Consider the following 25487-nt stretch of genomic DNA (forward strand, 5'->3'; position numbering starts at 1 on the left):
TGACAATGAATGTTTATGTCATGCGCTTCTGTCCTTCATGTTAAATCAGGCTCCTAAAGTTTAAATGAGAATAGTCCGACTGACTATTACATTTAACACATTGTGTCTTACACAAATAACGAACTGCTATCAGTGCTTACAGTATTTATTCCAAAACAAACACAAGAATGTACATAATAGTTTTTGACAATTCTAACAGCTGTTAAATGTAAATCCTGAAAAATACCAGGTGGTCTGATCGACTATGAGGGATTCGTGCCTAAAGCAAGGTAAATGGGCTCAGAACCCTTTTGAACTTGTTTCCAAAGTCATTTATATTCAATATTAGGTACCTGCTATTTTTAATGCAAATTTCCTATCTTAAAAAAAATCGTTTGGTTTGATCCTGAACTATAGAACTCCTAGCCTCATTTTCTCGAAACTTCTTAAGTCCCTTATAACAGGATTAAGCTAATCTCACTTTTCTCAATTTTCTATAATTTGCAATTACCCGTTTAAATATTTTTCAGACTTAATTGAAGATATCTTTATGTTAATCATAAGTATAATTTTTCATTTATCAAAATCAAGTGTAACCGCCCCCTGTAGGCAGATGTGCGTTCATAGTTTAACATTCTGGAAGTACGTTCATAGTATGTTGATGTACTTGTTTGGTAATATGCAAATTAGCAAAGCCGGGCTCCGAGTGGATTGAGAATTTACTGTATATAAAGACCAGTGGACCCCTTCAGGGTCAAGCATGCTTTTCTTTGAAGCGACCTGTTGCGTCTTTGGTCTCGCACATTACACAAGTTAAAGTATTTATTTTTCTCTAATTGAAATAAAACTAGAGATTGCTTTTTTGAAAAAGCGCTAGTCTCCTCTATTGTGTGGTCATAGCTGAGAAAAAATAAATGATGGACATGAAAATCAATAGGGGTCATCTACTAGTCATGACCAACTATCATACCAAGTATAAAGTTTCTGGGTGCAAGCGTTCTTTATTTATTGAGCAGAAACTAAGAGTGACATACAGACTGACTAACTGACGGACTGATCACAATATCAATAGGGGTCATCTATTAGTCATGACCAACTTGCAAACCAAGTATGAAGTTCCTGGGTGCAAGCGTTCTTTAGTTACAGAGTGGTAACCGTTTCTTCACCTTAAGGTCACGGCGACCTTGACCTTTGACCTACTGATCTCAAAATCAATAGGGTTCATCTACTAGTCATGACCAACTAGCATACCAAGTATGAAGTTCCTGGGTGCAAGCATTCTTTAGTTATTGAGCTGAGCCATTTCTTCACCTCAAGGTCACAGTGACCTTGACCTTTGACCTACTGATTTCAAAATCAATAGGAGTCATCTACTAGTCATGACCAACTAGTATACCAAGTATGAAGTTCCTGGGTACAAGCGATCTTTAGTTATTATGCAACAACCATTTTTAAGCTTAAGGTCACCGCCAACATATCGTTTTTTTTACCTGAAGGTAACCGGGACCTTGACCTTTGACTTTTTGATCTCAAAAAGAATAGGGGTCATCTACTAGTCATGAACAACTAGCATACCAAGTATGAAGTTCCCGGACCCAAAGGATCTTCAGTTATTGAACAGAAACCGTTTTTTCACCTCAAGTTCACGGCGACCTTGACCTTTGACCTACTGATCACAAAATCAATAGGGTTCATCTACTAGTCATGACCAACCAGCATACCAAGTATGAAGCTCTTGGGTCTAAGTGTTCTATAGTTTTTGAGTGGAAACGAAGTGTGATGTATAGACTGACAGACTGACTGGCTGACGGACAGGGCAAAAACAATATGTCTCCCCATGAATGGGGGAGACATAATAATTAAGCCTGTACAGTCAAAAGTTTCGAGAAATTTGGGCCTGTAAAGATAAAGCATTATTCAATAACAAGAAAACAGTACACACAAATGAATAACAGTTGACCTGTCATAATGGTATCAGATTTAATCTCACAATTGTCAGTATATCAACATTAACAAAGCCAAAGTTTATCAACTGAAGTAAAATTAAAATATTTTATTTATTTTTAGCCAATATCTCTCATCTCTTCAATTCATAAAATGATAAAATAATATTTAATACAAAGTAACTGGTAATATTTCCAAATACACCACAGAATAAACTGTACAAATTTCATTATAACAATGTTGCAGAAGTACCTTCTGAAATTTGTTAAAAAAGTCATATATATACATAATATACATGTACAGTGCACTAAGGTATGTCAAGATAAAAATATTGCCCTAAATTTAGATTTTTACTTTTCTCACAAAAAAAAAAATTCTTTGACCTTAGAAAGGTCTTAAACTTTCAAAAATATATTGTTGGTCACTAGGGTTAAAATTAAATTTCCAAGACACCTTAATTTTTTGAGAGTGCCTTTTGAGCTTACTCCCAAAATGACAAGACCCACACACAGTGTGATTTCATTTATTTTGTTTATTCAACATATAAAACTGCAATACATGATGATTTTATTTAATTTCTGTCATATTTTTGCTTACTTTCATCTGGGAGTAGGATTTGTTATTGGTCTAAGCTATCTTTGAAGGATAGGAAGTAAGTTAAGAAGAGTTCAATTACCCAATGACGCAAGAATGTCATCACAATTTTCAAATATCGGTCCCATTTTGCAAGTTTGTCAGTCAAAATTCCAACCCTGTTCACTTCATATAAACTCATTTATGTCAACAAAACAACATGCAATCTGAAAAAAAACCATAAGTTTATAGTTTCAAATAAAAAAAACTGACATAGACAGCAAAAACGAGTCCAGTAGAAGCATCATATCATCCAGAAAAAGAACATTGTTTAACCAGGGGATGGATATGAAAAAACAAACTGATCTTGACCTACAGAATTAAAGGAGAATTTTCAAATAGCTATGTTTGTCAGCTTATGAGACCATATCCTTCACATAAGATGAGAAAAGGTTTCTGTTTTCTACATAACGCTCATTTTCTCTGACAAATCTTAAATCACTACATGACAATGTCAACTTGTGATTTGGTATAATGCAACCTACAATTGCTATAAAACTAAGGAAGATTTGAACTCCAATGTTCAATTTTTTTCCAGTCAAATGTTGTAAAGAAGCATAGAAAGAAAATACCATGCTTATAACTCTCCCCAGTTCCCACAACAATGCTACAAAGCTATTAAATTTCCTCAATATCATCCAACAAATGACTGTGATGTTGGCGCACATGAATGTCAAGGTTGTTTTGTCGGCGGTAACTGATCCCACAATGCTTACATGCGAACGGGGATTCACCGGAATGCATGGTCATGTGGCTCTTGAGGTGGTCCGGCCGCACAAACACTTTCCCACATAATTCACAGCAAAGTTTGCTGGTCTGCAGCTTGCTGAGTCGTTTTTGCATGGATGGGCTGATGGTTGCCGCGGGAGCTGGAGGGGCAACGGCTTCGGTGATCGGCTTGCCTTTGGGCTTGTACTTGTACCTGTATTCCCTCGATCTCTTGTTTCCAGGCTCTGTTAAACAAAAAAATTCACTGCAACATCAGAATAAGTAATATGAATATAATAGAATCATGAAGCTGTGCACCAGTGAATTTTTTTGTTGTGATTCAAACAAGAGCACCATAAATGGACCCTTGTCAATATTTTAAGTGACAAAGGGCATAACTCAAATATTTTAGTCAGAGTCATGGGGCTTCATACCTATACTATGTGCACTGTGAGATTGTAACCCCCACCCCCTTGTGAACCTAATACACCTTCATTTTCTTCCACAATCCATCATATCAATTAATGACAAGAAACGCCACAATGCGACGAAACCAGGTTTTCAATGATTGACAGAAGAACTTCAGCCTGTGTTGTGAGAATTATAATTAAGTTGATTCGTTGTGTGTTGTGTGTATGTATAAGAACATGCCAAATTGGTTAGAGGATATACACAGAAGACAGGAAGCATACATAAGAGTGGAAATAAATATTAAAGGGAAAGGTCAATCAATTAAAAAAAGATAATTATGTTACTTTGTCATGGCACATATAGATATTGTTATTATTGGTGATTTTAGTAAATCATCAAACTCTGGTGCTGGAAAATGAAAATGATTTTAAAGGAACTTGGTCAAGATATGTGATCCCTGACTACAGTTATTCAGTTTCAACCATTATTCTATTTTTAGTTACAGTGGCCTTGACCTTGACCCTAGAAGCCCTATATGGATCCCATGAAAGGTCTCCTTAACTCTTCCTATATACCAAGTTTGGTCAAGATATGTGAACCCTGACTAAAGTTATTCAGTTTCAATCATTCTTCTATTTTAAGTAACAGTGACCTTGACCCTAGGGACCCCAACGGCAATCCCATGAAAGGTATCCATAAACTCTTCCTTTATACCAAGTTGGGTCAAGATATGTCAACCCTGACTAAAGTTATTCAGTTTCAACCGTTTTTCTATTTTTAGTAACAGTGACCTTGACCTTGACTCTAGGGACCCCAAAGGCAATCCCATGAAAGGTATCCATAAACTCTTCCTTTATACCAAGTTGGGTCAAGATATGTCAACCCTTACTAAAGTTACTCAGTTTCAACCGTTTTTCTATTTTAAGTAACAGTGACCTTGACCATGACTCTAGGGACCCCAAACACAATCCCATAAAAGGTATCCATAAACTCTTCCTTTAGACCAAGTTTGGTCAAGATATGTCAACCCTTATTGAAATTATTCAGTTTCATAGGTGAGTTTGACGCCGCCCGGCGTTTTTCATTCTAATAACCAGGTTTCACTATATGAAAACTGGTCAATTAACTATTTTGTTAGTACAATGCCACAATTTTCAGTGTACTGTGCAATATCCATTTGAGCTCCAGATATTCCTTAAATGGACTCGTTCATTGTTTGTAAAATGCACTTTTCATATTACGAAATTAGGAGTGTTTAAAATAAGATACTGACAGCTGGAACCCTTCAAGAAATGATGATATATGCTCAAATAGTGTCTATGCAGTCCACAATTTTGAAATGCCTTACTAACTGGATTCAACAAGGCTGTAGTGTGATTGGTTGATTGACATTATCATATGGTGTTAGCAATGTTTTTAAAATATCTCTTTTTTTTTCTAAAAATCCATCAGCTTAGTAGGAGTCGCTGTGGGCATGTGCATAAAATATCGGTTTTCTAGTTTTTTCTTCACTGTACCAGCATGGGTTTGCTCCCCACTACAACTTGTTGTTTTTTTCAATCTTGGATTGCATTTTTTTCTGCAATTTCGGTATCAAAGAGCAAAATATTTGTAAGTGTTTTCAGATGCGATACCTGGAAAATTATGAAAACATGAGCTAGTCTCATGTACCAAAAAGGGGCTAAAGAACTTCCATTGTGAACCTAAGGCTTAAAGCTTGACAACTCAAAGCTTTGATAATTGATTGTTTTTAAGTACCACAAGTAAAAGCAATTGTTTAACACAGTTTCAAGAAAAGTCAAGAAGATTAAAGACCATGAATTTACTTGGTTAACAATGTGAACAATGTTATCAATGTCAAATAAAATGTGTTACCCTACAGTTTTTTGGATGTTTACATGAAGATGGAGCTACTCGTACATCTTTTATACAACAAATAGATACACTCCAGATAAGCCAAAAATATTTGCCAATTCCAGTATATCAAAACTTGTTATGCCTGAAAAGTGAACTAGAACAATATTCAGGGATGTGATTGACCTGGCAACTGGAGGGCTGAAACCATTTCGGCCATGGGTTCTTGGGGGTACTTTTGGGGTCAGAACACACCGCTGTATAAGAAAAACTGGCTTTTTAGAAGCTCTTTTGAAGGTTCTTCTGACTTCAAATTTGAAGCAAACTGGAATATCAACACTTACAACCAAAAGCACTCTATAAACTTTTTAAATCAGTTAAAAAAAAATGTTTTTGTTTTTTTTGTGGGGGGGGGGGGGGGGGGAGGGGGCCATAAGATCCGCGAAATTCCGCAAATCCGCGGACAAATCACATCACTGATATTCCAATCACACTCAAGTCATACACTCGTAAAAGTTTAAGCCCAACTGATGTAACAAGTTTTTATGTCACTACCTCCTAAACACCATTGCTTTTCCGTCCACAAATTTCGTACTGACATGTACACCATGGATAGTTCTCATGTGAGCAAAAAATCCGCTATGATATTTGAATCTTTTATCACACTCTTTGCATAAATATGGTTGACTTTTTGTATGGGATCTGTAATGTTGTTCAAATTCTGTACGTCTTCGGAACAGTTTGTTGCATTCGGGACAAGTAACTATTGATGCAGGCCTCCCAAGGACAGTTCCAGGCAAGGAAGGGGGCAGACTTTCTTGCCCTGAAGTGAAAGCAGAAAGAAAAAGGTGACTTTTCAGATATTTACACAATTATTATGGCTCAAAGTTTTGATTATGGTGTGATAGGTTAATTTTTCAGTTCTGCTTAACCATCTTTTAAATAAACCCTTCTTTTTTCTGCTTTCTTAAGTAAAAACAAGGCGGCAACGCCGCATTAAAGCTGGGTTTTTTATTTGATGATGCAATTTTGCAAGCCTAGGATTTGAGTAAGTGACCTAGTATTTTTAACCAAAAAGACCCATATCTATACTTATCGGAGATATTGTTCATACAAATAACCTGATCAACAGAAACTATTCCATTTGTGTGAGGAAAAATGAACATTTTATAAATACATCAACTTTTCCAATAAGATCTGTCCCAGAGACCTTGTTTTTGACCCTAAATGACACACTTTATCATCTAAGATTTCATGTACACAAATAGTCTTAATGTTAATAAAAAAAAATTTTTTTTTAAATATGGGTAGATATGAAATTCATGATTGGGATTTGTGTTTATAAAATAGCAATTGAATTTAGTTGTTGACTGATAAAGATAGGTTTGGTAAGCATTGTGTAAGCATGATTATATGAAATGGTTAACCTTAAATGATAATGGTAAACACTTAAAAGGCAATCCAGACAGCTTTGTGGTCAGTGGTGATCTGAGGTGACCCATATTCATTTATAGACAAATATTTTGACCAAGTTTCATAGGTGACCCATATTCATTTATAGACAAATATTTTGACCAAGTTTCATAAAGATTTGACAAATATTAACAGGGGCGTAACTAGGCGTACTCCGGTACGCCCGTGCGTACAATTCGATTCCATTATCAGAAATGGAGAAAGGCTTAAACTTTGAAAGCAGTTATAAAAACCAGAGGCTTAGGGGGCTATGCACATATGTACTGACTCTGTGGTTTGTCAGAACTCTGTTTCGAATTTATCACTTCCTAGTCAGTCTGCAGAAGAGTGATAACAAAATGTTACCGCTTTTTTAATTCTAACTATACCTTCAATGATGTCACGCTTTTGACATCATCTATATAAGTACACTGAGGTTATTCCAGTAATCAGCCATTTCAAAATGGCATCCTCATGTGTTTATCCGCCATATCAGGATGTTTTACTAGCAGTATTCAGCCTTTGACTGATGCCCAGAAGTTTGACCTATTGTCCACTTCATGGGACGAGGCACATTGATGTTCTTTCCCCTCAAGGTTTGTATGTTTTAAATAACTGCTCGGCACTGTATATAGATATACAAATATTTCATGAAATAAGGTTTACATGTACGTCGGATTTGTATACTAAGTAACTAAAGTTAGGCACCGATGTATCGTTCATTTATTGCCATCTGTACCGAGTATTGGATGTTTTGTTATGAATATATTTTTTTCCATGCTAGGGGATTGTACACAGGCATTATTTTAAAGGAAACAGTCAGTACTGTACCTGGTATGGTACTGTATATGATTTTGCAAGGCGCATTGTTTGAACCTCGCCCCAAAGAGGTTTATGCTGGAAACATTATGAGTACGCATCAGGTGGCATTCGCCTTTAACTACTCCGCAAAATGTTTACTTCAATTCCAAGAAACGCTTGCAGAAGATGATGTCAGAAAGGAAGGCATGGTGGAACGGACGCAGCTCCGATCTATTTGTGAGACTCGCTAGTCAGCATGTGCGGATGCATTGCACACATTCCTTGTATCATTTAAGTATAACACAATCTTGATTATGTCGAAAATGAAATCATTGCGTAAATGTTGTTTTATTGTTAACAAAACACCATACTGGTACGGACATACTTTTCTTGATCCTGTAGGACCCTGGTAACGACTCTCGACCGACTTGCCGATGAAGGGGATATACAAATTGTCAGTTACGAATTTCGAATTCATTGTGAACCTGGTGGCCATGGAACATATTCTGTCAGCCCTAGTTCCACTGTCTAACATGCTACAGGCGAAAGACTGTGACTTGCTTCGTGCAGCTAACGGCACACGGGTCGTTATGGTTCTTCTTCAGGTAAATTTTATTTACCATTTTTCATGATAAATATTAAAAATTCAGCACAAACGTGTAAGCATTAACTGATTATATACATAATAATTTATTTCAATGCCCGCAGCACCATATGAATCCTAATACTTTCAGGCAGAGAGAAATGACGATGAAGACTGGAACAGCCTGTTTCAGAATGCGATCGACATTGTTGGTGGCGTAGACGTCATACCCACCGCTCCCAGACGTTATGGTCGTCAACAAAATCGACCAAACGCCCCAGTCAACACGTCTGCATTTTGGAAGAGAAACATGTGTATGCCTTTCGTCAACCACTTGCTGGCAGAATTAGAAACACGCTTGATGCAGGGCCATGGTAAATTCTGTGCCCAAAAGCTTCTTTCATTAAAGATATCTTTTGACATACATATATACATCCTTTGATTTGTTTACAAAATCTGGTATATGATTTATAGTAAACTGCTTTATTTAATAAATAAAGAAACATAGGTCGCAACACTGGCAATTTTTGTAGATTCAGAATGACGGTCTTCCCCGGGAGAGTATCGATGACATGTACCAAGCCTTCCACGCATGCCTTGATCTGGATGAAACCATTTTTGTGCGCGAGTGTGAGCGCTGGCGTATGTGGTGGACGGACGCGTCGTTGGCGGTTGACCGTCCAGTTGCCCCGGCGTCTCTAGCGGAATTAATTACGGTTGCAAGCAAAGCCCTTTACCCAAGCATACGACACTGTCTCATGAATGTGTATAGAGAGAAAATGTACCAAGCCTTCCACGCATGCCTTGATCTGGATGAAACCATTTTTGTGCGCGAGTGTGAGCGCTGGCGTATGTGGTGGACGGACGCGTCGTTGGCGGTTGACCGTCCAGTTGCCCCGGCGTCTCTAGCGGAATTAATTACGGTTGCAAGCAAAGCCCTTTACCCAAGCATACGACACTGTCTCATGAATGTGTATAGAGAGAAAATGTACCAAGCCTTCCACGCATGCCTTGATCTGGATGAAACCATTTTTGTGCGCGAGTGTGAGCGGTGGCGTATGTGGTGGACGGACGCGTCGTTGGCGGTTGACCGTCCAGTTGCCCCGGCGTCTCTAGCGGAATTAATTACGGTTGCAAGCAAAGCCCTTTACCCAAGCATACGACACTGTCTCATGAATGTGTATAGAGAGAAAAGTCAGTGCTGAGCACGTTGTCGACAAGATTGCTTACCAACAAAACAGACGCCTTGCGTTTGTGTTCAAGGTTTAAAGCTTAATGTCCCTTGTGAAAGACACAATAAGGAAATTTTATGAAATCAGTCATGTTTTATAAAATGTACTGTGCGTCAGAGTAACAATATATTAACATTTAACCTATCTGTTTTGATTTTTATTTCAACCAAATATGTCGTCATTATAGCTTCTGGAAAGTCACGAAATGCCAGTAAATCGCTTCCTTCTCTAAAAACATTTCCGGGGGGGGGCATGCCCCTGGAACCCCCCCCCCCCTAGCAAGGGAGTACATTTCAAAACGGCTCAGTTACGCCCCTGATTAATGAATTTTTATGACTGTGAAATTCTTTCTCCTAAGATTTGACCTTGTGACCTAGATTTTGACTGGGGATGACCCATATTAAAGAACTTTCAAGATATTATGCAAACAAATATTTTGACCAAGTTTCATAAAGATTTCACAAAAATTGTTGAATTTATGATGTGAAAAGATTTTCCTAAGATTTGACATAGTGACCTAGAATTTGACCCGGGAAGACCTATATAAAAAAATAAGCAAGATATTATGCAGACAAATGACAAAAATGTTGAATTTATGACGTGGAAATATTTTTCCTAAGATTTGACCCTTTGACCTAGATTTTGACCCGGGTTGAACCATATTGTAAAGGTCTGACCAAGTTTGATAACCATTGGATAAAAACTCTTGATTTTATTACATAAAATGAAAATTTAAACGCAGAATTTTTAACGCCCACCCTCCCGCCCGGTTTTTCGCCATTCTAAAACCCGTAAATTTTCTATGAAAAATCCAGCAAAATATTGATTGAATGTTTAAACACCATCCTCAAATTTGTTATAATATGCACTTACAGCAATAGATATGAAGCCTCATTGTGTCTGATCATCAGAACAACACTACTTTGTTTGATTAAGACTTATCTTAATTTTTCTTAAAGTCCCATTCGACGGATAAATTCCCCTTGAGCAGGCCCAGGCCTGGTCCTTCATGATGTAACAATGGTGTAGGGGCGAACTCTTATGATGTCAAGTGACTATCCATGAGAGTTGGCCTCAGTGAGTGTATTGGTAAGATTGTTGGGTATTGTGCCGACAGAATTAACAAGGACAAGAGCGGTCACAGACAGCTATATCCCCCGCCTCATGGGGGCATTTTTTGTAACGAAAGCCAATCAATGGTAAGGGTAGTTTCTCAGGAACATAAGAAATGCGTAAAATTAAGAAAGGGCAATACCTCTTTCAAAAAGGGTCAAATTGCAAAAGCCTGACAATATGCCCTGCGTCACTATATATTCATAAACGTAAGAGGAGTTGTGAAGAAACCAATTTTAAATGTAAAAAAAAGGGCTATAACTCTTTCAAAAATGGCCAAATCGCGAAAGCCCGACAATATGCACTGTGTCACTATAAAGTCATCAATCTGGGAAAGTTTGGTAGAAATCGCATGAAAAACGTAAGAGGAGTTGCGAAGAAACCAATTTTAAATGTAAAATAAACAAAGGGCTATAACTCTTTCAAACATGGTCAAATCGCAAAATCCTAACAATATGCGCTGCATCACAATATAGTCATTAATCTGTGAAAGTTTGGTAGAAATCGCATGAAAAACGTTAAAGAGGATTTGTGAAGAAACCAATTTTAAATGTAAAATAATCAAAGTGCAATAACTCTTTCAAAAATGGTCAAATCTCAAAAGCCAGACAATATGCGCTGCTTCACTTTATGATCATCAATCTGTGAAAGTTTGGTAGAAATCGCATAAAAAAACGTAAGAGGAGTTGCGTAGAAACCAATTTTATATGTAAAATAAGCAAAGGGCAATAACTCTTTCAAAAATGGTCGAATTCGGAAAGCCTGACAATATGCGCTGCTTCACTTTATGATCATCAATCTGTGAAAGTTTGGTAGAAATCACATGAGAAATGTAAGAGGAGATGCAAAGAAATGAATGTGGGACGGACAGACGCACACACGCACGCATGGAAGCGCGCCTACCATTACTATATCCCCTCGCTTTTTCAAGGCGGGGGATAATTAGAGCTGCCATGGTTTTTTAATGTGCGCATTGATGTTCCGAAAGACCATCATGATCAATGGGGGGTTGAACTGGTCACCCATGGGTCAAAGTCAATTGTCTAACCACTAGACCATTATACCATGGATCCGCCAACCAAGAAGATAAGAATAGTGTATCGGTAACTGTGTGTTCAATTCTACAGCTGACCACCTTTTGGCCACTCAGTTCGTTTGCTGAGTTTAGCTTACTCATTGCACATGTCAGTATGATACAGGCAACTTTTGAAATGCATGTTTTATTTAAATTTGCACCACTACCTACTTAAGTAGCATGGTAGGTCTTGTAATTAAATTGGGATAAAACTTTGTTGTTCGGTAAATCATTATTTACTACATAATATTTCATTTAAGCAAATAACTCCTTAATTTGTTCATTCTTTATTTGAAATGTAAATGAAAACCATTCATTTACATTTTGTACAACATCATAACAATTCAAAACAATCACAAATAAGTGAGAAATTAAAGATCAGATGTCCTTTGTCAATGTTATAGATTTGTATCCATTTTTTCCTTCAACAAAGTAACTTAATCAAGCATAATATTCAATTTCCAAAACAGCATTCGAAAGCATCACCTACGGTACATGTTTCCACGATGACAATAAAGACGGCACTTAAAAATATTTCCATAATCAGTGCCATAATAATAGCAAGTCTTTTATCAAGTTTCATTCCTGCAGGTTCATATCATGAATAACGGTGATGGTCTGGGATTCGGAGGCCTGGCCATGCATCCTTCGGCTATGGACCATCTGTAAATGTTTCGTCTTGAATGTTAACTCACAGTCACTACACTGAAACGGCCTATCATCAAAGTGAATGGGTTGATGCCTCTCGAGGTCACGTTTCAGCCGGAACAGTTTTCCGCAAACATCACATGAGTAGGTAGGGCAGGAAAAGCGAGTAGGGCCGGGGGGCAGTGGGACGTTCCCCTCCTGATGATATTGCTCCTCTGAAATGACACAAGGGGACAAGGTATCATCCAGGGGAACGTCCATACTAGCCAACCTAACTTAAAACTGTTATTCCACAGTACTCTTCACAGTTTTTTAACTTGATTTTAACTTCTTTATCATTTGAGGGGCAGATATTAAAAAGAATAAACCCTCAGACTTGATTCATAAAAAATGTGTTCAAAGACATTATTTACAAGTGCTGTCACAGAGAAAGTCATTCCATTTCCAGTTGTGATTTCACACTGTAAATTCAGTGCCCTTTTCTTTCTTTATGTTGCAAGAGCGTGTAAGGAGTCTTAAATGTCATCCCACAAGTCTGACACACGATGGGTTGGCGTGTTTTCAACACATCCTCTCCCTGCTTATGGTTTTCCATCATGTGACTGATGTAGTCATTCTTTTGTTTATAGATGCGCCCACAGTCGTCACAAAGGTAGAAGGACTTGCTTTGTATGGACTCATGCAGGTTAAAGTGGCCCTCCATTCCCCCACGGAACCTTTCTGAAATCACACACGGGGAATGAAGGTAAGACACGTGAAGTCAGTGTCGGTGCAGAGACATGGAAGATAATTCATTGGGGCCAGAAGTGTGGATTTTTTTCTAAATTAATAATCCTCTGGGCCCCCTTTCAATGAGATATCTTAGTCGTAAACCATACGCTGCTTAAGAGTGCTCGGGTTTAACCGTAAGCTACATGAAGCATCTATGCGATACATGTCCTTACAATATTTTTATTGAAACACAGCTTAAGCCAAAAATGGTGTTACGCAAGAATGTTACAATCTTCAGCCTTACAATCTGCAATCTTACAATTCAAGCCTTGGCCCATTTCAGTCTTAAAAAATCTAAGTCGTAAATTGAAATGATTTTAAGGTCACATTTGATTATGCTACACATTTGTGTGTATTGAACTTCAGCCAGTATAACAGATTATAACTAAGTTGAGAACATTTAAAACTTTTGTGATGTTCCTACAGATACCTCTTTATTTTTAAGTAACAAAAATGATTATTCAGTGAGATGAGCACCTTGGAAATGGGTGCCATTGAGTAGGGAGAAGCTGTATAAGAGATGAAGGGTACCAAAGAGATACCAGTATTATTCATACAATTGAGCAGGGGCTATGTATTCAAGATTTCTTTTTTAATCTAGATCATAAAAACCTGCTTTCTGACATTCCCTAATATTGCTTATTATTAAGTGTCAGCCTTAGTTGAAATAAGAGGTTAATTCGGAAAATGCATTAAAGCCCGATTTTTCAATCGACAAATTCAAATTTGCAACAGGACGTATGTTTATAGAGGAAAAAGTTAATGTTGCTGACCATACTCAGAATGGTGTGACCTAGTTTTGACCCGAGGTGACAGTCCCATGTTCACACTGATCCTGAATATCGTGCTGAGAAATATTCTCTTGAAGGTTGGATGGACGCGGATTTTTTTTTTAAATGCAACATTGTTAACAAAACCCAAAAGCCCATCACGTTGAGAACACATTTCAGCAAAAAAAAATAACACCCTAAAATCGCTTTTGTTGTGGAAGAGAATTTGTTTTTTTCAAGACAAATTTTTAATCACAGTCTTCGACATGTTCTGTCTTTTCATTAAGTTACTTATTCCGTAATTTAAGATAAATGGGATTTGCAAATACAGAAACAAACTTGTCCATATCACGAATTACATGCTACAAATTCAGTGCCCTTTTCTCTTTTTATGTCGTTTGAGAGTGGAAGTAGTCGCAAATGTCATCCCACAAGTCTGACACACAATAGGTTGGCGTATTTTCAACTCATCTTCTTCCTTCTGATGGTTGGCCATCATGTGACTGATGTACGATTTCTTCTCCTTATAGATGCGCCCACAGTCGTCACAAAGGTAGAAGGACTTGTTCTCTATGGACTCATGCAGATTAAAGTGAGCCTTCATTTCCCCTTGGACCTTACCTGAAATTACACAGGGGAAATGAAGGCAAGTCAGTGATGGTGTGAAGCTGTCTGATAAGATTCAAAGATGTTTTGTTTTAATGTTCATTTAAAATGCTGTGGAACTTGTGTGTTTATGTCGTGAGGAGTTTTAGAAGAAATGGTGAAAAAATGAGATATTGTTCAGTTCATACTAATTTATTTTTGACCCCTTATCTTACAAATGATTCACGAAATGATACATAAACTGTGTTTGAACACTTATGTACAAGTGATGTGTAAGAGAAATTCATTCCATTTTCTTAAACAGTTGTGTTAAGATAACACACTGTTAATTTAGTGCCCTTTTCTTTCCTTGTGTCGCCTGAGTGTGTAAGGAGTCTTAAATGTCATCCCACAAGCCTGACACACAATAGGTTGGCGAATTTTCAGAACATCCCCTCCCTCCTGATGGTTGGCCATCATGTGACTGATGTACGATTTCTTCTCTTTATAGATGCGCCCACAGTCGTCACAAAGGTAGAAGGACTTGTTCTCTATGGACTCATGCAGATTAAAGTGAGCCTTCATTTCCCCATCAACCTTACCTGAAATCACACAGGGGAAATGAAGGTAAGTTTGTGATGGTGTGGAGATGTTTGATCAGATTCAGAAGGGATGATTAAAACAAGAGGGCCATGATGGCCCTAAATCGCGCACCTGAGTGAAAGATTTAAACCTGTTATTTTTATGAAAATAATTGAGTTTATTGGTTTATAGCAATGCAATAAGGGAATAAACTACGATCAAGAATTGTTTATGATGTAGTGGTTGTGGTCATCCAAGCATCACATTGATATTTGTTTTCATAACCGTACACATGGTCCAAATTTTATTGCTGTAGCTTCATAAATAAGAAAACAGGTCAAAATGTCAAGGTATAGGTCCTCAGAGGACAACATTGATATTTGTTTTCAAAACTACACTCATGGTCCAAATTTCATAAAATCAGCTACAAAATATGAAAGAAGGTCAAAAGGTCACAGTCAAGGTCATCCAAGCTCAACATTGATATTTGTTTTCAAAACCAAACACATGGTCCAAATTTCAATGCTGTAGCTTCAAAAATAAGTCAAAAGGGGTGGGGCTTGCTTTGACTACAGAGGCATAATTTGAACAAACTTAGTAGAGAGCCATTATATAAAGCAACATAAAAAATATCAAAGGTCTTGTCAATGGGTTTTGAGAAAAGAAGGTTCTCAATGATTTCCCTTTTTAATTCTGAAGGAAACTTGTGACCTCCAGAGCCTGGCCAGTTTTATCCCTAGTGGCATAATTTTAACAAACTTGGTGGAGGACCACTGCATGATGCTACATACCAAATATCAAAGGTCTGGGCCAAGCGGTTTCAGAAAAGAATATCTAAGCCATAGGCCTCATGGTTTTGTCAAGAACATTTTGAAAGTTTTTACTTTGCATGAAATTCATTTCTTTTAACAATTTTGAAAGGACACCATCCAAGGAAATCAAAAGTTTAATCTAAATTGGCCAAGCGATTAAGGAGAATTCGTTTGATGCAATTGTTGACAGCCAGACACCAGCTGGCCGGACGGTGTGCGATTGGAAAAGCTACGTGCTCAGGTGAGCTAAAATGTGAGATATCAGTCTGTCAACCTATATTGCAAGGGGTCGGGGATGTTGGTGTATGGAGGTGGGAGGGTGGTAGTGGAGGTCCTGTCGACATATGCTGCTTCTGCTGTTAGCAACACGATTCTTAAGTATTGGTGACAAGGGAGATCACTGAATCAGAAAACATCTGTACTGATGAGAAAGTATCTGGAAGTCGATAAACGGTGTTAAGGTAAATTATGACCCAACATTTTTAAGAAGCCCTATGATTTTATCGCCAGTAGGGCTATTTTAAAGGATTTTTTTACAGCCCGGATCATTTTTTCATCGCCTTGTGTGATCCAGCTACCGTTTATTTGGCACACTGCTATTCCAGAACAAAATCCTTTTCACCTAAAAATATCTAAGATCTTGCCAAAGACTGATGATAAGAATTCAGAAAAGGGCAGATTCCGGATGGTAGCCCAATCAGGTTAACACTTTATTGTGTCTTGCCAAATTACAACATGAAAAGTAGTAAAAGTCTCGAAATTCTATCCATGCATGAATCCTGAATTGTCCATTCACTATTATTTATGCACAAAAATACATTTATAAAATAGAATGAAATTCACTGGTAACACAAGTAGAAACAAAACATGTTGTTTGCTTGAGTTCTAGAGACAGCGCGCTCGACTATTCCGCCGTTTTTCGGTGTATGGATTGAAAAGTTTTGTTAGATTAGATTTCAATGCAATACATGATGTGCTGAGATATTTACATAAATTGAATGGAAAATATTTGAGGTGGTACGCAAACTTTAACTTAAATTCTAAGTCGAAAAAGGGGCATAATTTTGTCAAAATGCTTGATAGAGTTACCTCCTCCTGTGTACAGGTTGGGGGCGTGATGGTGAACATGTGTGTGAAGTTTCAAAGCCAGATGTCAATGGACTTTGAAAATATTTGAGGTGGTACGCAAACTATAACGTAAATTCTAAGTAGAAAAAGGGGCATAATTTTGTCAAAATGCTTGATCAAGTTACCTCCTCCTGTGTATGGGTTGGGGGCATGATGGTGAACAAGTGTGCAAAGTTTCAAAGTCATATGTCGATGGTCTTTGAAAATATTTGAGGTGGTACAAAACTCTTACAAAAACTTTAACATAAGTGGTTACGGCGACGCCGACGCTCGGGTGACTAGGATAGCTCTCCTTATTCTTCGAATAGTCGAGCTAAAAATTATGGCAAAGACCAGGACTTCATTAGGACATGTTATTGTTTAATTAGACATATAGTTGAATATTTATTCTCAGAATGGACTAAATATCAATGTGACCTCCATTCTTAAATGGTAACTTGTTTTGATATAATTAATTCTGATTGGTTAATCCTTCTCCTTGCTCTGTTCAGGACGCTGACTCAAATGGCATCAGTTACTTTCAGCTGAGTATAAACATTTTAGAGATATTAAGGTAAGATTTACTTGTGCAACCCGCTTTTCACACAAAAACTCTATACCTCAAAATACATGTATAGCAGAGTTACAGATAAGCTGCGTATTTGCGTAAATGTGCAATTAAAATCATAGAAAACGCAATTGTTCAAAAATCGATGAGTAACAAAACGCATAAGAAAAGGCGTAATAGAAACTTGAAATACTCATTTGTAATGTGAGATAAGTTTTTCAAAAGTGTGGAGTAATACTCAAATACATTGGAAAACTTATCTGTAACTCTGTATAGAACCTACAGTAACAAGATGTTTGTCAAACATTATGCCCCCCCTGAGTGCCATATTGTCAGGATTATTTGGACAATTGAATGAAATATTCATGGACCTTCAAGTTTGAGGGCCATGGGTGCAGGCAGTGTCTAGTTATTAAACAGACAACCTTCTGCATTAAAGGTCACTGTGACCTTGACCTTTGACCCAATGACCCCTTAAATTAAAAGGGCTCATCTACATGTCAGGCCCAACAGTTTAGTTTGAGGGCCATGGGTGCAGACATTGTCGAGTTGTCACTGGGAGAAGCTTTATTTACTTTTACCTGTTAAAGGTCACTGTGACCTTGACCTTTGACCCGATGAAACCCAAAATCAAAACCGATCATCTACTGGTCAGACCCAACCTTAATATCAAGTCGGATGACCATAAGTCCAGGAATTGTGGAGTTGGCATCAAGGTCACTGTGACCTTTGACCAAATTAAATAGGGGTCATCTATTGGTCTGGCCCAACCTCCAAGTTTGAGGGCCATGGGTGCAGGCATTGTTGAGTTATCAATCGGACAACTTTCATCATTCAAGGTCAATGTGACCTTGATCTTTGGTTCGATGACCCCCAAAATCAATAGGGGGTCATCTTCTGTTCAGACCCAACCACCAAGTCAAGATTGAGGGACATAGGCGCAGGCATTGTTAAATTACCAATGGGACAACCTTTTATCATACAAGCTCAATGTTACCTTGACCTTTGACCCAATGACCCCTAAAATCAATAGGGGTCATCTACTGGTCAGGCCCAGCCTCCATGTCAACTTTGATGACCATAGGTCTAGGCATTGTTGATAAATCACTCGGACAAACTTTAAAATCTTTTTACCATTTAAGGTCACTGTGACTTTGACCTTTGACCCGATGGCCCCTAAAATCAATAAGGGTCATCTACTGGTCAGGCCCTATCTTCATGTGAAGTTTGATGACCATATGTCCAGGAATTGTTATCACTCGGACAAGCTTTGGTCTACCGACGGACGGACCGACCTACCGACATGTGCAAAGCAAATTATCTTAAAGTGATTGAATAACTTAATTGCTGCTGTCAAAGGTATATGTGTATATTAAAAAACATATAGAACATGTGGCAGAAACAGGCACTGGTTGTACTGCAGTGCCTGGTGTGGTTACTTTGACTTTCTTGATGGCGATGGGCAAGGTGTTTAGTCATAAGTGAACAGAAAAGCAAGTACTTGGCAAGGTGTAGGTATTAGGTAAGCTTTTAGTGACATCTAATTTATTCCAAGCTTGCGATGCAGGTGTGTGAATTTGGAAATATTATTGGTCATTATTCTTCACAAATGCGATTAGGTATCTTGGTTCATGTGTCCATGTCACCAATAGTCCTACGGTTAAACCTCCAATTGGGACATGTAGTGGCATCTCTATCTACTGGACACTTGTATTTGTTTTAATATTCAAACATACTAAGCTATGAAAGTTTGTCACAATGAAGCAAAAATCAATTAGTTTAACTAGGGAAAAGAGCACCCTAGGACAGCAGCGGCTATAACAGCAAGGCTAAATGAATACTCAAATTTCTATGAAAAACAGAAAAGTTAAAAACCAAACGTGACCCTTACTTTTGCCGGGGGTTGTGACCCCAGTTGTAACAGACACCTCCTCCTCCTCCTCACCCTCATCTTCAAACTCCTCTCCAAAATCTCCATACTCCTCTTCACCTTCACCCTGAATGCAGAAATTACAACTACCAATGATGATGCTGAATTTTCACACTGACCCATCATACATTTCTTAATGAAGTGCACTACTTAGACAGTGTTCTCAATAAGCCTGCCAAAATGGACATTTCAACTGAGCCGATTCAAATTTTGAAAATAAGTGACTTTTTAAGTAGAATAATTAGTAGCTGGTCAGTTCCTATTATTACTATTTGAGACAGTTTAAACCCTACTATACTTAGATATAGATAAATTAACCTTGGAATGCTATAATGCTGTCTACACAATATTTGGCATCAAGTTGAAGTATTTCAATAATCATTTAATTAATTGAGAGATGAATTAAAAAAAAAAACATGATTTTATAACTTTCTGTTTCACCAACTATATGCTACCTTTTACTCCTGACACAAGTAAGCCTTGGTGAAAAAAATAGACTGACTGAAATATACTCTATGATTACAGCTTTTGGTAAAATGAACAGTTTCATGATCCAAATTCACAACTTTCCTTGCATATAACAAAGAGAACGGCCCAAGAATAAAGGCTTACCTGGTGAACAACAAAATTAGCTCCCTCTTGCTCAAAATAGATAAAGGTCTTTGGATCTTGAGCACCTGCCCCTTGTGTAGCCCCACCCATGACCTGTACAGAGGTGCCAGGCTTAGCTGTACTGTGTGAACTCTGAATCTGGGTCTGTATTATTGGGGTGGAGGTCATCTGGGTCTGTATTATTGGGGTGGAGGTCATCTGGGTCTGTATTGTTGGGGTGGAGATGGGCTTGGATGCTGATGTTGGCAAAATGATAATCTGTGGAGTTTTCTTGGCCTAAAAATTATGACAAACTTTATTAATTTCATTTGAAATATTTGTTCCATGTCATGAAGTAATTAACGTTCACTTAGATTTGTGAGATTTTCAAAATACTGCATATATTGAAACAAAAACAAATCCAAACTTTTAATTTTAGAACAAAATTGCATTATTTGGACACCTATTTCCCTAAATAAGAAATAAAAACAAAACATAAAGGTATTCCAATCCTCCAAGCATATAAATAGATCATTTTTTATGTTATTGTTAAAACAAATGAATGATTACAACTAAATCACAAACCACTGGTTGTACTGGAGTGCCCGGTGTGTTGACTTTGACTTTCTTGATGGCGATGGGGGACAACTTTGTATCCTGCTTTCTCTTTGCTGAAGGGGGATGCTTCTTTTGTTCTGGATTAAAAGTTACACAATATTTATTTTGCAGGTGAAGCAGTTAAACATAATACATATTTTAGTAATTTATATAAGTATAATGAATCTCACATGGATCTCTGCATGTGCCATGCATCTCTGCATGTGCATGTCAATAATGTTTAGCAATCTTGGACGAATCAAAGTTCTCAATGCAAATATCACACCAAGATTTTTCAACATGTTTTATAATAAACTAGCTGGCTCTTATCCCAAGTTCCAATTTCAGTAAACGAATCACTTAAATACACACATGTAAGGTGTAGTGCTGTACATAATTATATTTAAATATAGAAGCTCTTACCATTAACACAATATCCATAAAACTCAGTCTTAAGTTTGCTATGGTTCTCAAGAAAGTTTTTTCCAGACTGGGAGCCAAGATTGGAGAACGTGCCATCCTTCAGACTTGCCGTCAATAAAACCACTTCCTCCCCTGTCTGTTCATAAAGCTGGTCAACCTGAGGAAAATGTAATGACAATGTTAAGTTCAGAGATACTTTGTTAAACATTTCATCAAGTAACACAAAGTCTTAGCAATTTTTGAAGCACTGGCCTACTTGGCTGGTGGAATACTTAGACCCACAGTAGAACAGCATGTTCATGTACAAAGCCGAAAAAGAAAAACCCATTGAGTCTTTAATACTGGTATTTCTCAAAAAAACTGAAAGAAGTTTCACAAGCATCAGTCGAGTGACATAAAAGCTGTTATAGAGCTCGTTCAACTTAAAAACTGCTTTGTCTAAGAAATAAATGCTTTAATGATTTAATATGTGCCTGTCAAAAACAACAACTTTAAACAGGCGCCGACACAGATGCTGACGAGAGTATTAAAGCCCTCCTTTATCTTTGTATAGTCAAGCTAAAAGCTAATTACTTATTACACACTCTTTGTTATTTCAACATTTTGAAAACAGTAAAGAGTAGTGTGTTCATGGCCTAATAGAATAGAAAGTAATGCACAAGCTGAAAGGCCTTTCAGCAAGCATTTACCAATGTTTTTATCTGGTTCTTCAGGACTGATTTCAGGATAGCTTCATATCCTGGAATAGATTTGACTGCATCCATGTCACCCATAGTCAAATTGCAACCACTGAAAACTGCAACCACTGAAAACAAAGAAATAATGTATGTGTGGGGGTATGAACCAAACGGGAGCGAGACAAATCGGCCTACTACCAAATCGGCCCCTAAGACGTTTCGGCCCTGCCATTTCGTCCCCTTAATTAAATTGACTCGAGACGTTTCGGCCCCTTACTGATTTTAAACAGAGACATTTCGGCCCCTTAATTTTATTTTATTTTTTATTTTGAATATATTAAGAAACAATATATTTTGTCAAATTTTATTTCAAAAGAAGTTGTAAATGAGATCTATAAATGCACAAATAGACAAATCAAATATTTATGAAATACATTGATAAAAAAAATCATTAAATTCTAAATTTAAACCCTTATTTTAATATAAAATGTTAAAAAATGTAAGGATGTATTTTGTGACTGTGAAATATTAATTGATCAATAAAGACTTCAAAGAAAATTTGTCTTTGAACAATGCATTCTTTGCCAGGTAAACTGTTCGTGTTGTGTGTGTGAAAAAGACATTCAAAGACGTTTGAATGAGTAAGTGTCTTTAATTTGTTAATGTTCTTCACAGTTGATTAAAGAAGATTTGAGTAATATAAACAACATCTCAATTCAAGTATATATATTTAATTGTTTCTAAAGTCAAGTACCATTTCTTTTAAATGTCTTGCTGTGCTACTCTTAATTTATCATGAATTGAAAGATCTATATTAGCGGGGTTCTTTCCTGGGTCATTTTACCATTATAAATAATAATAACTGACAGGTAATGATTAAATCTGATGTACAGCTTAGTTGATGTCAATAAATCTAAGATAATAGATGATTAAATTAAAAGCTACGTGGCCAAAATTTCAAATTCAAATGATTAAATATGATTAACTGCTTTTCCTTTTGCCTTTATGTTTCAACCATCAATTTATTATATGTACTTATTTGAGGTATACTATTGCTCTCAATATTGTCATAAAAAATATACCCTTATTTCAATATTTGTAGTGCATAATAATGATGTTTAGTTGCTGTGTACTTTTTGTCATTTTTTGGTGACCGGAGTGTAGACGAATAAACTTGTAAGCTTGTAAAGTGTCACAAATTCCGACGCCTGACACCTGTGTGGAATGTGACAATTCGCCATAAGACCGTCTGTCTCGAAAAAAATAACATCTTCTAACTATCAGATTTCTTTTTTTTTCATTAAATATTATCCAGTGCTCCAGCCAGGATTTGAAAAGGGCAGGGTGGAGTTTTGAAAAGGGCAAGCTACAGGAGTCGTGTAGAGGTTGGGGGTGGGGGGTCCACCCCTGTCACAAGGTGTTTTTTTTTATGTGGGGGGGGGGGGTCTCCCCCTAGAATTTGTTTTGTTTTTATACTCAATTTAAATCATTTTCCATGATTTTCAGACTTATACAAAATGGTGTTGTTGTTTTTTCTCAAAATTTAGAAGGGTGTGTTTTAATATCAAAATTAAAATTTGTCTTTTTGTAGTATGATTGTACTTGTTTGGCATCTTCTTTAGTGCAATGTCACATATTTCTTTTAAAATTTTGTAAGATGAAGACAAAAACAAACACAGTTAAACATCAAATAAATAGATACACACAAAAAAATAAATGTAGGGGACTAATCTTAGTTTGGTACGATCGGGTTTGGGTACGAATGTTACATTCAGCCTGTTTGTTATTTAATTGTCTTTGGTAAAATAATGTTTAATATGCTGATGTTTTAGAATAAAATTACAATAAAAATCACTACCCTGGTTTAAAAAAATCACTTATTAAACATAGAATTTTGATAAAATAACTCCGAAAATCGTTCTGATAAAATGGCGGTTTCGGCGAATTTTGACAAGATCGTGGACATGATAAGTAAATACTAAATAAAGCATCAACATAATTTTGTGGATTACAAAGAAATTTTCATCGTGAATATTTTATAAATAAACTTTCCAAACATTTACTGAAAAGGTGATGTATTTGATTGTATTAGCGCCACCTTTCTTATGTTTACATATCGGCAGTGCCGTCTGCTTCAAATCAACAACGTTGAAAATGGCAAGTCTCGTCTGTACAATACAATAAACAATTATTTTAAAAGATTTAATTGTGCTTCACAACATTTTTCACCATCCCTTCGCATTTTCTATCGCATTTTACGAACTTTCATCATTGGTTGAACGAGTTCTCAATGTATATTCTGATTGGCTGACATTCAATAGCACGCCTCCTGCCGATGTTTCCCTATTTGGCTCTTCCTAATTATCGGATTAGTAGATGACCGATTATGAATACACAGGTCGTCTGCTCACTACACAAATACACAATTAGCTGTCATATGACTTGGTCAAGGCACATGGAAAGATGAAAGGGCAGTACGGCATATTTTAAGCAATCAATGGGGGCATGGTGACACCTAGCGGGAACACTATTATCATAAGTATTACGTAATTTGTCTCAATTATGACAGCGGATTAAGGACTGTCAATCTTTTATAATGATTTCAATAGTAAAAAGGGCACTAACGGGATATTTGGGGCTAATAGAGCATTTGTGAAAAGGGCACTACTCAAAAAGGGGGCAGGGCGGTAAGAAAAGGGGCACGGGCGCTGCACCATTGAAAAACGGGCTAGCTGGAGCACTGTCCATCTTAAAAGGCATCCCTATAGAAGATTACTTCAAAGCAAGGAAAGAGTCAACTAATGAGTTTTTGAGAAATGTTGGTGCCATCTATGGCAGGCAATAGGTGCTTGATACAGTTTTAGACAGTGGACTTGATATTAAACACATATCATTATACCTCTTGTAAATATTATCAGCATGCTTATGTATATTATTTCAAGATTTTTTGAAGTTTAAAGATTTATTTTTTTATAAAAATAAATCTCATGAATAAATGTCTTTGTTCAGATCATCTGATGTATATTTGTGTTCAAGTATTAAGATATTTTCTTTTAAATCTATTTTTTTTATGCATATATATATACTGCTTTATGTGAATAATTGAAATTTTATGTTTTTTCTTATATTTTGAAATAAAAAAACAAAATAAAAATAAGGGCCGAAACGTCTTCTTAATCAGGGGCCAAAACATCTACAGGATTGGGGCCGAAAAGGTAACCGTTTTAACTAGGGGTCGATTTGGTAAGGGGCCAATTTGTCTGGTAGCCAACCAAACGCCCAATTAGCTTAAGCCTTAGTTGGTTAGAGCGATTTACTTTATTATGTTCATCATATTGTAAGCTTAAAAGAACAAAATCCATGATACAAATATTATATTTATATTATATACAATAACTTTAATTAAGGTAATAGTAGTGTGTAACCTTACCAAGTGTTCCGAAAACTACTCAAGTTTAGCACTCGCAATTATTCGATGCTCATGAACATTCTATGGCAAGAAGTCAACGCATAATGAAAATAAGTATATAATCAACTTACAGAACTCCACCAAAGCAAAATATTTTGAGCAACACGTCAAATAATGGGGAAAATAAGTTGCTTTCTTTTCGCCGCTTGGTTCACTAAGGGGAGGTTACTCT

General features: G+C 36.9%; 1 protein-coding gene across 9 annotated transcripts; it reads right to left on the reverse strand.

Moving 5' to 3' along the window:
• Positions 1-131: 131 nt before the first annotated feature.
• LOC128237448 (B-cell lymphoma 6 protein-like) lies at positions 132-25482 on the reverse strand. 9 transcript variants are annotated; one of them, XR_008261608.1, is made up of 8 exons: positions 25387-25478; positions 21859-21974; positions 21170-21326; positions 20735-20844; positions 20171-20446; positions 19520-19625; positions 12847-13153; positions 12515-12648 (listed from the first exon to the last, which is right to left on the reverse strand). XR_008261608.1 is itself a non-coding variant. In XM_052953003.1 (7 exons), exons 2-7 carry the CDS (start codon positions 21940-21942, stop codon positions 3175-3177), a joined length of 1068 nt encoding a protein of 355 aa, XP_052808963.1. In that variant the 5' UTR covers positions 21943-21958; positions 25387-25482; the 3' UTR covers positions 132-3174. The 9 variants fall into 9 exon arrangements, 7 of the variants coding, with proteins under 7 accessions (XP_052808963.1, XP_052808962.1, XP_052808966.1 ...); XR_008261607.1 differs by lacking the exon at positions 12515-12648 and adding an exon at positions 13978-14595 and having other exon boundaries at positions 13018-13153; XM_052953003.1 differs by lacking the exons at positions 12515-12648; positions 12847-13153 and adding an exon at positions 132-3509 and having other exon boundaries at positions 21859-21958; positions 25387-25482.
• Between the last annotated feature and the right edge of the window lie 5 nt (positions 25483-25487).

The sequence above is a fragment of the Mya arenaria genome, chromosome 6 (genome assembly GCF_026914265.1).
Source record: "Mya arenaria isolate MELC-2E11 chromosome 6, ASM2691426v1".
NCBI classification, from domain to species: domain Eukaryota; kingdom Metazoa; phylum Mollusca; class Bivalvia; order Myida; family Myidae; genus Mya; species Mya arenaria.

Coding starts and splice junctions, on each gene's coding strand:
- LOC128237448 (XM_052953003.1), bottom strand. CDS start 21,942: ATGGGTGACATGGATGCAGTCAAATCTATTCCAGGATATGAAGCTATC. Junction 21,327..21,858: donor AGAACCAGATAAAAACATTG/GTAAATGCTTGC, acceptor CATTTTCCTCAG/GTTGACCAGCTTTATGAACA. Junction 3,510..19,519: donor GGTCACAACCCCCGGCAAAA/GTAAGGGTCACG, acceptor TTTGTTTAACAG/AGCCTGGAAACAAGAGATCG.